The following is a 14,104-nucleotide window of genomic DNA, read 5'->3' as shown; positions in this document are numbered from 1 at the left end:
TCAAGTTGTTGGTTGTTACCTGGAAAGCTTTCTGTGGCATACCTGGTTACCTGGGGGGAAACCACTTTCTCCAATTTCTCTCTGCTCACTTGTTACAACTGTTTGACAGGGATGGTATAAGGCAGGGGTGTCAAAATCAAGGCCTGAGGGCTGGATATGGCTGGGGGAGCTTAGATCTCTCCCCCCCCCCCCCGTGGAAATAGCAAACGACCGGCCCACGGTGCCTCTGTCAGCGAAAATGGAGCTTCCCCCCACTCCGAGCTCCGTTTTAACTGGCAAAGGGCTAGCAAAGCAAACTAAAAAGCAGAACAATAGAAAAGGAGAAACGTTTCTCCTTTTGCATTTGAGAAGGGACAGGAAAGGAGAAAGGGAAAGAGGAAAGGCAAAGAAAAAGAAGGGAAGATGGGAAGAGAGTGAGGAAGGAAAACGAAGGAAAGAGGGGAAGGAAGAAGAAAGGAGAAGTAAGATGGAAGGGAAAAGAAGAGAAGGAGGGAGGGAGGGAGGGAGGGAGGGAAGGAAGGAAGGAAGGAAGGAAGGAAGGAAGGAAGGAAGGAAGGAAGGAAGGAAGGAAGGAAGGAAGGAAGGAGATTAGAATGAGGGGGCGGGAGGAGACTGAGGGAAGTCCTGCCTTAGCATTTGGCCGCCAAAGATGCCAAGTGACGTCGAGCTGGCCATACCCACCCTGGCCATGTCCACACACACACACACACACACCAAGGTCAAACACAACCCTAATGGGCCCCTCGGTATAAGGTTGGAGTTGGAGTTGGAGTTGGAGTTTATTCAATTTGTAGGCCGCCCTATTCCCCGAAGGGACTCAGGGCAGCTGAACAAAACCAAGGGAGGGGAAATTACAAAAAGTAAGACAAAGACAATCAGACCATACGAACAGTTTAAAAGCACAACAGACACAGCAATTTCGAGTAGGGTGGGGGGGAACTCAACCCCAGGCTTGCTGGGACAGCCAGGTCTTAACGGCCGTCCAGAAGGCCTGAAGGGTGGAGAGGGTCCGAATCTCCACGGGGAGCTCGTTCCAAAGGGCCGGGGCAGCCACAGAGAAGGCCCTCCTCCGAGTATTCGCCAGTCGACATTGGCTGGCAGATGGAATACGGAGGAGGCCTAATCTGTGGGATCGAATGGGTCTGTGGGAGGTAATCGGCAGAAGGCGGTCTCTCAAGTACCCAGGTCCAATACCATGTAGGGCTTTATAAGTAATAATTAGCACCCTGAAACGAACCTTGAGCAGGGGGTTGGACTAGAAGACCTCCAAGGTCCTTTCCAACCTTCCGATCTTAATGTCTGTGTTAAATTGTGACTGCAAGAATGCGGATGAGGATTGCAGGACCTTTGAGCCTTGCAGATGCCTAAGATCCAACTTCCGTCATTCAAGCTCCAAAAATCTTTTTTTTTTTACATCAACGTGATCAATAACACTTTTATTTTGCTTTCAGGTGGACCAGACCGGATGGAGGTCAGCATATCACCCACCGGGACATTGCCAAATGGCACGCTTTACGCCCGAAGATACGACATCTTGAACTTCACCTGCAGCAGTGACTCCAGGCCTGATTCGGCCACTAAGTGGGATTTTAACCCCCTTGGCTCTGCGCAGGAACCCTTCACCAAGGTTAACAGCTCGCAGAGTTATTTCGTGCTAGAGAACATTGCGCCCAACTACCAAGGGAATTACTCGTGCCTGGCCACCAACTTGTTGAGCCAACGTCAGAAGTCCGTCGTCCGCGAACTCCTGGTCTACTGTACGTATGACGGAAAATAGTGGCAGGGTGTCGTTTTTCCCAGGGAAATGTTGCATTTCTGGAAATGCACAGAATTGTTGGCTCTGTGCCTTTCTCTTAAGGAGTTATTTCCTTGAAGCATTTAAAAAAGATTTAAGGCACCCAGCGTGAGGAATTAAAGCTTTTGAAGTCAGCAAGAATGAAATGATAACAGATGGAAGCTTACCAAAGAGCCAACCTAGAATCAAGGAGAGATTTCCTGATAATTGTCAAAGTTTGTTGCATGAATTCAAATCCAGAAAGCACAGACAGATAACTGATTCAGCTGGGTCCATTAACTTCTTTATATACATAAGAATAGGTGAATAAATGTACAATACCAACAGCTGCTTCTTCCAAGTAAGCACGAGGCAGGAGAGTTACAGGCAAACACAAGCAGTTAGCTTCATTTTCAGCAGACAAGCCCAGACAGACTGCTAGTTTACTTCTCAGAGCAGCAGACTGCTTAAGTTTCTGTTTCCATTCTTTGCACAGACTCAGAAGGTTGCAGGCTAAACCACGCCCTGGCCCCTAGCTGTTTCAGCTCCCATTGGCGGACATTGTTGCTATGCCTATTCATTGGCTGACCTTGTTCCCATGTCTCTGCCAGTCATGAATATTTTAACAATAATGAGAATGATTAATCAGTAGAAAGACTTGTCTCCAGTTGTGGGTGCTCCATCATTGCGGGGAGGGGTTTCAAAGAGAGACAGAACAACCATTTGTTGGAGATATTATAGGGTCTCCTGCTTCAGCAGAAGGTTGGACTAGAAGACCTCCAAGGTCCCTTCAAACTCTGTTATTCTGTAGATAAAAAGGACCCAAGCACAACCAGGATGAGGTGGGATCTCCTCCTAATCTACGTGGAATAGTTAGCAGAAGGTGTTCTGAACTACAAAGTCTATCATCCCCAACTATCAATTTTCCTAAAGTCTAAATCCAACCTCCTCTTCTCTCCCAAACGTTCCTTATTGTCTGAGTTTGCTTTTCACGAGATTCTGTTTCTGCTTTCTCTCCTCAATCTCTTGTCCTCTGGCCACTAGAAGTCCATTTTCTGTCATGGTCAGAATTGATCCTAGATCCCTGCTTTTAATATTTGTCTCCAGTGCTTAAAGATCCATCATCTGTCTGTCTGTCTGTCTGTCTGTCTGTCTTTCTTTCTTTCTTTCTTTCTTTCTTTCTTTCTTTCTTTCTTTCTTTCTTTCTTTCTACCTATCTATCTTCTATCTATCTATCTATCTATCTATCTATCTATCTATCTATTTATCATCTATCTATCTATCATCTATCTATCATTTATGTGTGTGTGTATTCTAGCATAACTCTGGAACGCCTCAAGCAATTTCAACCAATCTTGGTACACAGATGAGTTACTCTCTGGAAACAAGTACTGTGAGGGGTAAGACACCCATGGGGGGGGTGTGTGTTCTGTTAAGATACAGCCTGTCGTGCCTTAAAATGGCTTCTATTGTATTCCCTTACAATGGCTTCTACTGTACAGCAGTGGAGTTGTCACGGTAACGGCTTCACAGTACTCCACAAGGGGGCTCCCTCTGGTAAGGGGGAAAATCCAACATTAGAAATTATGTTTGGTCCAGACATTTTTCCCCCTATAAATAAAAACCCGGGCAACTCTGAGTTATCGGATCGTAGGCCATAAAAATGTAAATAAATAAGACCCTAGCTACTGCCCAGTCATTTTGCAAGCTTCTCTCTTCAGATCCCCCACCATTGTCACCGAAATGCTGGGCCAAGACTTCCATGGAAAATTCTCAGGAGGTTCAACTGTCCTGCAGTTGGCCCGGGGGCTACCCACACCCTACGCTCCAGTGGATCAACCCAGAGGATCTAGTCATGGATTCCAACACTACCCATTCAGCCAACGCTACTGTGGTGTCTCTGCAAGGATCCCGCCAGCTTTGGGGCAAGGATTTTATCTGTCGTGGGAACCATATTGCCAATGAGATGGACAACCGGAACTGCACCTTGCGCTTGGGTGAGTGAAGGATGAGACTCCTGAATTGCACCATTTCATGGTACATTCCAAGACTCTGAATGTTAAAGAACTAGGAGGGATTTCTCAGCCTTTTCCTTTCCTCTCTTTCCATGCTCTGGATGTAAGGGATGGCTGATTTTAAGTTCTTGTTTTACTCTTTGGAGCCTTGTTCTTTTGCCTTCCATTTGAGGTTCTTTTTCCCTATACTTCTCTAAACATTTCCTCCTCCTTCTTCCTCCTCCACTTAATAAAGCAGTCAGGCAAGGATATTGGATTATCTGAAAGCAGTCTGGGCAAAGTTTGATTTTTCACTTCCTCCTCTTCCTCCTCCTCCTCCTTCTCTTCCTTCTCCTTCCTCCTCCTCCTCCTCTTAACAAAGCAGTCAGACAAGGATATTGGATTATCTGAAAGCAATCTGGGCAAAGTTTGATTTTTCACTTCCTCCTCTTCCTCCTCCTCCTCCTTCTCTTCCTTCTCCTTCCTCCTCCTCCTCCTCTTAACAAAGCAGTCAGACAAGGATATTGGATTATCTGAAAGCAATCTGGCCAAAGTTTGATTTTTCACCTTCACCTCCTCCTCCTCTTCCTTCTCCTTCCTCCTCCTCCTCCTTTTCTTTCGCTTCCTCCTCCTCTTCTTTCTCCTCCTCCTCTTCCTCCTCCTTCCTCCTCTTCCTCTTAATAAAGCAGTCAAACAAGGATATTGGATTATCTGAAAGCAATCTGGCCAAAGTTTGATTTTTTACCTTCACCTCCTTTTCTTCCTTCTCCCTCTTCCCCCTCTTCCTTCTCCTTCCTCCTCCTCTTCTTTCTCCTCCCCTTCTTCCTCCTTCCTCCTCTTCCTCTCAATAAAGCAGTCAGACAAGGATATTGGATTATCTGAAAGCAATCTGGCCAAAGTTTGATTTTTTTACCTTCACCTCCTTTTCTTCCTTCTCCCTCTTCCCCCTCTTCCTTCTCCTTCCTCCTCCTCTTCTTTCTCCTCCCCTTCTTCCTCCTTCCTCCTCTTCCTCTCAATAAAGCAGTCAGACAAGGATATTAGATTATCTGAAAGCAATCTGGCCAAAGTTTGATTTTTCGCCTTCACCTCCTCCTCCTCTTCCTTCTCCTTCCTCCTCATCCTCCTTTTCTTTCGTTTCCTCCTCCTCTTCTTTCTCCTCCCCCTCTTCCTCCTCTTTCCTCCGCCTCCTCTTAATAAAGCTGTCAGACAAGGATATTGGATTATCTGAAAGCAATCTGGCCAAAGTTTGATTTTTCACCTTCACCTCCTCCTCCTCTTCCTTCTCCTTCCTCCTCCTCCTCCTTTTCTTTTGTTTCCTCCTCCTCTTCTTTCTCCTCCCCCTCTTCCTCCTTCCTCCTCTTCCTCTCAATAAAGCAGTCAGACAAGGATATTGGATTATCTGAAAGCAATCTGGCCAAAGTTTGATTTTTCACCTTCACCTCCTCCTCCTCTTCCTTCTCCTTCCTCCTCCTCCTCCTTTTCTTTCGTTTCCTCCTCCTCTTCTTTCTCCTCCCCCTCTTCCTCCTCTTTCCTCCACCTCCTCTTAATAAAGCTGTCAGACAAGGATATTGGATTATCTGAAAGCAATCTGGCTAAAGTTTGATTTTTCCTTCTTGAGCCTTGAGAAGTTGTGGGAGCTTCATCACCGGAAGCTTTCAAGAAGAGACTGGACCACCATCAGTCAGAAATGGTGTAGGGTCTCCTGCTTGGGTGGGGTGTTGGCTTAGATGACCTCTAAGGTCTCTTCCAACTCTGTTCATCTGTTCAAAGATGCCCTTCCTGTCCTTCCAACTCAGTGGTGGGTTTCAAAATTTTTAGAACCTCTTCTGTAGGTGTGGCCTGCTTTGTGGGAGTGGCTTGCCGGCCATGTGACTGGGTGGGAGTGGCTTACTGGCCATGTGACTGAGTGGGTGTGGCCAACTTGTAAAATGGCTTAGCAACCAAAATGTTGGCTCAGAAACTCTGGCATTTGAAGCACACAAGTCTTAAAGCTGTCAAGTTACAAGACCCTTGCACCCCTAACCCTTTAGAAAAAAAACCAGGGGTGTTCAAACTTGACAGCTTTAAGACTTCAGCTCCCAGAATTCCTCCTCTGGAATGCCTCCTTCATCTTGATGATGTGCGGACGGGCGGGGGGAGGGAGCTGGAACCGGTTCTAAATGGCACAGTAGATTTGTGGAACCTCTTCTATAGAAGAGGTTAGAACTGGCAGGAACCCAGCCCTGTTCCAACTCCACTTTGCTTCCCTCCTGCGTCAGAGAGGCCCATGGTCATGTCCAACCCAATGAAGAGCTGCTTTGTGGGGAGATCCGTAGAGATGACTTGTGAACTGACCGCTGGCAACCCACTTGCGAGGATCACCTGGCTGCGCAACCTCTCCAAGGCGGAGGTAGAGATCCGGTCGGGTGGGAGGTTTCTCGTCAGCCAAAAGGACAAGGTCTCCACCCTTGTCATCCAGAACTGCTCCACCAGCAGAGACCAAGGGTACTACATCTGCAAGGCAAAGAACCCCCTAGGCCTGCGGGAAGTGTACGTCCACCTGAAGGTGACAGGTAAGTAACCATTGAAACGAAACAGTGGCACTTTGGCCTTTTGGAAGTACTGGCAATCCTTAACTTACATATTTGGTATAAAGTTTTTTTTCCCCCTTTCATATACATTTACAAATATACACTTGTAAATATTATTAACATTTATCTATTAACTATTAACGTTTATCACTGTCTTTTTACAAATATAGAAAGCACAGTTGGGGTCACTTTCTTGCCTCCCCGTACCTCCATCTTGATTTGCAACAACCCTACTCCTTCCTCCTTCTCAACCTTCCTTGTCTCCTTTCTTAATACAAATCTTTTTTATTTCCATTTCATTCTATACAATCACATGCTTACTGTGCAACCGAGGCATATAACATTGGGTAATAAACACAGCCCTCACTTTTATAGAAAATGCCCCCTACAATACAAACCCAATATACCGCCTTAGCCCACCATACACCCTCTTTCATCCCCCTCCAACTTTCATTCTTCCTTCTCTCATACCCCTCTACACCTACTTCCCCTCCCCCTCTATCTAACCCTAACCCTATCACTCCCTCTCTTAATCCATTCCCTCCCTTCCTTCTCCTCCTCCTCTCTCTCACTCTCTCTGCTCTCCTTCTTCTTTCATTCAGCTCCTCCCTTCGGTATACTTCTATTACCTTCCAATATATTCAGTTTGTTCTGTTTTGACACTAACATTAAAAAAAACCACAGTATACAAGTGCAATCATGCTTTAAAATTTAACACATATTATATTTCCCCCCCTCCCCCCTCCCCCTAGATCCCCGCCTCCCTTCCCTCCCCCCGACTTCCCAGAGCCCATACATGGTATAACTTTTTGACAATCACAGTCTAAAATATCTCTACATTGAACTCAGCTTCTTGCTGTTACTCAAATTTTTAACAATTTAAGTTATTACTAATTTTAAGCATAAGCTATCTAATTTAAGCATAAGCTACCTTGTCTCCTTTCTTCTTTCCTCCTCTCCTTCCTCTTTTCTTCTTCCCCTCTCTTGTCCCCACTCCTCTTCTCTTCTCCTCCTTCTTCCCCTCTTGCCTACTCTTACTTCCCCTCGCCGCAGGGGTTAAGGGAGTCACTGCAGTTGTTGAGTTGAGTTGAGTTTATTGTCATTGCACATGGTACAATGACGAAATTAAATGCCGTCTTCAGTGTACATTATATCTATAAAAATAAAAACACAAACACACCTTCTTCACATGCTATATAACTGAAACTGAAAACCCGATGTTGCACTCTACAGTAGAATTCAATATGGTTACTGCCCTGGGATAGAAGCTGTTTTTCAGCCTATTTGTCCTTGTTTTTATTTCCCTGTACCGGCTGCCAGATGGTAAAAGTTCAAAAAAAAAAAAAAGGTGCCCAGGATGAGATGGATCTTTAAGAACGTTTTGAGCTTTCTTAAGCCAGTGGGAGCTATAAAGCTCTTCCAAAGAGGGGAGACGGCAACCCTTGATCCTCTGGGCAATGACTCTGGAGTGTTGTCCTACCTGCTACTGTTAAGGGAATCATATGGTTGTAAAGTGAATCTGGCTCTTCCATTGACTTTGTCAGAAGTTCAACACCCGTCATAAATATAAACCAGTTGCCAAGCATCCAAATTTTGATCTTATGACCACTCAGGGATGCTGCAACAGTCATAAGTATGAAAAATGGTGATAGCTCCATTGGAGGAAGAGGAGAAGTTGGTTCCTAGCATTTCCATCTCTCTCTTTCTGTGTGTCTTTTCCCATCTCAACACTTTTTTCTTTCCAATTTTCCCTGCAGAGCCTGTGAACATTGCTGGAATTGTGGGATCTGTGGTAGTCCTTTTATTGTTGGGAGTTTTGGTCTTTTCTGGAATCCTTCTCTACGCAGGACCTCAGGTGTGCCTCAAAGGTGAGAGAGAAGAAAAAATGCTCATCAAAGTAATCGAACCAACGGAATGCATTTGGGTTTTCAAAATGTGTCTTTCTTGGATTGAGTCTTAGGTAATCTTGTAAGAACTTTGAAAAAGAAAATATTTTGAATATATTGGCACACCCTTCCAATCATTAAATAAAAGATAACCAAAGGTTTCTAAATGTGATATGTGTGTTGCTAAGATAGGCGGCCAATATATTCGATGATAGGAAGGTAGGTAAGTAGGTAGGTAGGTAGGTAGGTAGGTAGGTAGGTAGGTAGGTAGGTAGGTAGATGATGGATGGATGCATGGATGGATGGATGGATAGATGGATGGGTGGGTGGATGGATGGATGGATGGATGGATGGATGGGTGGGTGGGTGGGTGGGTGGGTAGGTAGGTAGGTAGGTAGGTAGGTAGGTAGGTAGGTAGGTCGATAGATAGATAGATAGATAAATAGATAGATAGATAGATAGATAGATAGATACGATAGATACGATAGATAGATGATAGATAGATAGATAGATAGATAGATAGATAGATAGATAGATAGATAGATAGATAGATACTTTAGATAGATAGATACTTTAGATAGATAGATAGATAGATAGATAGATAGGTAGGTAGGTAGGTAGGTAGGTAGGTAGGTAGGTAGGTAGGTAGATAGATAGATAGATAGATAGATAGATAGATAGATAGATAGATAGATAGATAGATAGATAGATAGATAGATATGTTAGGTAGGCAGGCAGGCAGGCAAACTGACATAGACAGACAGACAGACATAGATAATAGGCAGGCAGGCAAAGACATAGACAGACTGATAGATAGATATAGATGTTAGCAAGATATATAGATGATAGTTATAGATGTTAGACAGACAGACAGAGAGATGATATGGATGTATGGATTGGTTGGTTGGAATATATATATGTAGGTAGGTAGGTAGGTAGGTAGGTAGGTAGGTAGGTAGGCAGGCAGGCAGGCAGGCAGGCAGGCAGGCAGGCAGGGAGGTAGGGAGTTAGGTAGATGGATGGATATGATAGGCAGGTAGGCAGGCAGACTACATGGATGGAAGGATGATATAGATGAGATGAGAGAGAGAGAGATATGATGGATAGATAGATACTGTACGTAGATCGATTACAGAGTTTTGACATTGCATTTGATGCTTACTGTATGAACAGAAAGCAAATGAGTAACTTCAATAAAAGTACTTTTCTCCTTTTCTCTCTTTCATGTTTCCAGTGAACGTGCTTCGGTAAGTCTCTTTATTTCTTAACTAGAAAGTCTTAACCTGTTTCATCTATAGAAACCATCATTTGGAGAAGGGATTGTCAAACTTGGTGGTAGTGTGACTTTCTTAAAACAAGACAGTGCATGAATTTGTATAAAACTTCACCCAGGGAATAAAACCTAACAATTCCATCAGGGTTAGGGTTGGGCAAAAAAGAAATTTGCCACTTATAAGTATTTTTGAGTATAATACTTTAGATTCTATGTCACGAATTTAATTTAATATCTGCTAAAATGTTCTTTAGTTGTGTTATATTATTTACCTTGTTCTTCCAGTCTTCCCATTTATATATCTGATTTTCTTTTAGTTTACTAATCCATTCTTTCAATTCAATCGTAGGGAATTTCTCCATTTCTACCACCGGTGTTAAAGGAGAAATTCCTGGCATTAGCCGATATCTCCAACTATTCCATTATTCTATCATTTTTTTTAAAAAGGGGATTTTGAATCCTCCTAGCTATTTTTTAATATCCTTTTTAAACCAATATGTTTCTATAAGGACCATCTATTTCCCTTAATTCTTTCAACTCTATATCCCTCCATATTAAATTTTTAGTTACTACTATAATATCTGGGACCACCTTTAATTGATCAGCTACCCAACAATTTCTAATATTTAGAAGATTCATCCCACCCTTTTTTAATGGTTCATACCATAATGCTTCACATCCTTGCTCTTTTACCTCCATTACAATACACCTCTAGCAAGAATTGGAGGAGAAGGAGGTGGTCTGTGAGGTCCTTGGTGCTCCCTGAGCTTGGTTGTTTTCGTGCAGATGTTTCATTTCCCAACTAGGTAACAGCATCAATGCTAGACCTAATTGGGTAATGACACATCTGCAAGAAGACAAACAAGCTTGGAGAATATCAAGGATCCCATACTTGATAATATCTCCCATGGTTTCCATCTGGAAAATGTCACCTGCCTGCCAAGTTGGGTCACAGGTCGAGGTGCTCTTTATTGAACATGATGTGGCTGGGATGGTGCTTCAAGCAAGGAGGAGGAGGAGGAGGAGGAGGAGGAGGAGGAGGAGGAGGAGGAGGAGGAGGAGAAGAGGAAGAGGAAGAGGAAGAAGAAGAAGAAGAAGAAGAAGAAGTAGTAGTAGTAGTAGTAGTAGTAGTAGTAGTAGTAGTAGTAGTCCCTTCCTTCCTTCCTTCCTTCCTTCTAATCATAGTTGTCTTCATTGCAGGAATCAAGACGAAGGGGACATCCTTGAACTTATAGACTCAGACGAAGAAGACCTGTATTTGGAGTCCACCAGCGAACCAACGTTACATCAGACGGAAGGGATAGGGAACGGATGTTCTACCAGATCAACTGAAAGTAAGCTGAGTGAGGTTGAGGCAGTAATTATTTGGTTTCCTTTTGTCCCCACAGTTTCCACAGAATCCCAAAAGGGAAGGACATCTTTACCATTTTTTTTTTAAAAAAATACTTCTGTGCATTTCTTAGGCCTATTTCGAGGAGAAATAGACTTCTTGTGTTAAGTGGTTAGCATCAGATTTCATGCCTAAGATGCTAACCTGTTCTGACCCCCGGTGATTAACGCCAACACAGGCTTACTGTTAGCCACGCTTTATCCACAGCAATTACAATCCTATTGGCTGAAAGCCCACACACGACTCACAGGCAAGACGTTGGCAGCAACCCAGACTCCCACAGACAAGAGATACAATACAAACAAATGCTTCTCCAGATTGTTATGAACGGTTGTGTCCTGCAAAAGGACTCCTCCCAAAGTCTCTTCTTATATACTCTCTTGGGAGGGGCCAAGCCACAACCACCTGGGTTTGATTATCTCTTATGAGTCTGTCTCCATAACTGCTGCCTCCTTTTCTCTGCCCTTCGTTGCCTGGCGTCAGGGACAAACTCCCTTTGATCTTCCCCACTGCTCCAAGCCTCAGGTGCTTCCTGGTGGCCAACCAGCCTCTCTGGTCCCTGCTCTGAGTCTGAACCCTACCCACGGTCCTCCACATCTTCCATAGCAGACTCATAGAATTCCTCAATATCGGAGTCCATCGGCAGCTCCAACGGCTCCTGCTGGGCCACATCACTAACCATACCTTGCTCCGGTTTTAAATTTAGGTTCATGTTTTTCAGGCTCATTTCCAGGAACATCCATCTCCCTGGAGGAAATCCAGAGGTCCCAACCCACGTCGTAGAGCGGATCATCTCTTCCTTTATGCTTTATGTACTAAGAAACGGAAGTGTGTCTCGCAGAGCGGCCGGAACTGGGCCACAAAGGATTCCTGCAACATTATCCCCATCTTTTTTGCTTTTCCTTGTATTCCTTCCCGTGCTGCTGCGGCTCGGCTGAGCTGTGTGCCCTGCGGAATCTGAAACAACATTTGTGACGTAGGACGAGGATGAAGTATGGAGTGGCTTTTTCGGAACCGGAGGAAGAAGCATTGCGGGGACAATTTTCCGTGGAGAAAAAGGCTTGCAGCCCAGCGGAAGAGCTGGAGGGGCAGGGAGAGATTTCCCAGCTGGTCCTGGATCTCCCCCTCCCGTTCCCAGCTTAGATTCTCTTTGGATAGAACTCTTAATAGGAGTCAAAGCTCTTAGGGACTTTTTCAGGGGAGGAAGCATCACAGCAGTTCCTGTTTGGGGTGGGGTGGGAGAGGTATCATTGTCTTGTCTAGTTTCAGATTCCTTGAGGCATCTAACAACACTTTGTGTCCTCTAGAGCAGCAGTCACCAACTGGTGGTCCACGAGAAAATTTTGGTGGTCTGCAGAAAACTTATTTGCATTTTTTATATTGCACTAAATCAGGGGTCCTCAAACTACGGCCCCTGGGACGGATACGTGCAATGAACGCTTGTGTTGCTGTAGAGTCTCCACCTTTTGGGTCTTTTTGTGGGGGTCGGAGGGGGGCAGAAATTCCAACTTGGGGTCTGCTTCAGCCTCCTGGTGGGGGGTTTTGGGCCAAGGCTGGAGGGAAGAACCGCTGGTGGCAAAGAGTCAGAGGGCCTCGTTCCAGTGGGACTGCATCATGGCCTGGGACTGGCTGACCATCTCAGCCCACTGAGCTTCCAGGCGCCGGCACCTGGCCTTGCCCTCCTGCAGGTCTTCCCTCTGCTTGGAAAGCCTATGCTGGTAGTCCTCAGTGAGGTGCTTCTGCTGAGCCTCCTTCTCGGCCAGATCCAATTTGAACGGAGCTGTTTTGCCAACTCTTTCTCCTGGGGGCTGCTTAGCTCCAGCAACTGCTTCCTGTTGGGCCCTAAGGAGCCCGGGAGGGCAGGCGAGGAGTGGCTGGGAGGGGAGGGGCGAGTAGAGGCTGGCGAGGCACCCCTTGATATGAGTGACATCGAGTTGGACACACCTATCCAGTCACATGACCACCTAGCCACGCCCACCCAGCCAGTCATTAGGCAGATCATATTAGTGGTCCGCGGGATTTGAAATTCTGAATTTAGTGGTCCCTGAGGTCCGAAAGCTTGGGGTCTCCTGATTTAAGGCTTGAAATGTAGGAAGTCACTGAGAAAGATTGTGTCCGAGGTCACACAAGACGAGAGGCAGACAGTTGGGAGTGGGGGGCTTCGGGCAGGAGGTGATCTCAGCTCTACGCGTGTATTGAACCTGATGGTCTTCTTCCCACGAAGAGGATTTGGCATCACTAAACTTCATGGCTCGTTTCTGGGATCTTCAGTGGTCTGTGAATTGTAGGAGGAACAGCCGCAGCTGTTACTTGGCAAGTCAGTCGAACTGTGCTAGATTAATGTATAAAAAAGGGTCCTTTGCTAGAGGAATATATATAAAAATGGTGCCGTGACAAGAACTGGAAATCATCACCATCACTTAATGACCCCATCATCCCTTGTGGGCTGGAGCCTGTGCAACCAAATGGAGCCAGCAGAGCGTTTGAATGGCCAGATGCCTTTCCTGTCGCCAGAGCCGAGTTCTGTTCAGCAGATACATTCTCACTGTGCCCAGTGAGAATATATCTCTTCTACCTGGGATCTACCTAGGATCGAATTCACACAGCCTCTTGACTGCGAGGCGACAGCGGCACCTCTAGGCCATCGCGCCACTCTTGTGACAAGAACCGGAAATGAATTGTCGTAAATTGAGGACGACCGGTACCTGTTGAGGTTAGAATCTATTATCTTGGATGTCAGATGCTAGAATAATGTACACGCCTGGGTATGTTTATGGACATGCAGGGCGCACTTTTCTTGGTGACATAACAGAACAACAGAGTCGGAAGGGACCTCCGAGGTCTTCTAGTCCAACCCCCTGCTCAGGCAGGAGACCCTAGGCCATTTCAGACAAATGGTTGTCCAATCTCTAAAAGCTGCCAGTGTTGGAGCATTCACGTGTTTTCCTGCGTGTTTGCAAAGATAGTTTTGACCTCTTACACTCCCGAATTAATTATTTCCTTGCAATCCGAGGTCAAAATCCTTACTACCACCTTGTAAATCTGGACAAGGTCTTTGGTTCACAGAATAAAAGTGTGGCTTTTGGATACAAAGGTTACTGCCTGCAGGGTGTGTGATTGTTATGTGTGTTTGGTATGCGGGTGTGACTAGCTGAATTATGTGAGGTTTTGAAATTCATTCCACACCTTTTAAAAGCTGGAGCTGTTCTTGTTTTGT

At 45.3% G+C, this 14,104-nt stretch overlaps 1 protein-coding gene across 1 annotated transcript in view; it reads left to right on the top strand.

Annotated features, from left to right (window-relative positions):
* Nucleotides 1-12,445, top strand: part of VSIG10 (V-set and immunoglobulin domain containing 10) — a 21,459-nt gene extending 9,014 nt beyond the window's left edge. The window contains exons 3-9 of the mRNA XM_087705685.1: nt 1,452-1,757; nt 3,496-3,771; nt 6,027-6,320; nt 8,096-8,206; nt 9,459-9,471; nt 10,698-10,831; nt 11,609-12,445. Coding sequence (XP_087561811.1) covers nt 1,452-1,757; nt 3,496-3,771; nt 6,027-6,320; nt 8,096-8,206; nt 9,459-9,471; nt 10,698-10,831; nt 11,609-11,670 — 1,196 coding nt within the window. The 3' untranslated portion in view covers nt 11,671-12,445. The remainder of the gene's footprint in view (nt 1-1,451; nt 1,758-3,495; nt 3,772-6,026; nt 6,321-8,095; nt 8,207-9,458; nt 9,472-10,697; nt 10,832-11,608) is intronic.
* Nucleotides 12,446-14,104: the final 1,659 nt, after the last annotated feature.

The sequence above is a fragment of the Thamnophis sirtalis genome, unplaced genomic scaffold (genome assembly GCF_051295495.1).
Source record: "Thamnophis sirtalis isolate CommonGarterSnake01/CBP01778 unplaced genomic scaffold, rThaSir2_p1.2 scaffold_2, whole genome shotgun sequence".
Classification (NCBI taxonomy): domain Eukaryota; kingdom Metazoa; phylum Chordata; class Lepidosauria; order Squamata; family Natricidae; genus Thamnophis; species Thamnophis sirtalis.
Note: the sequence above shows the minus strand (reverse complement) of the source record. Positions and strands in the feature narration are given on the sequence as shown.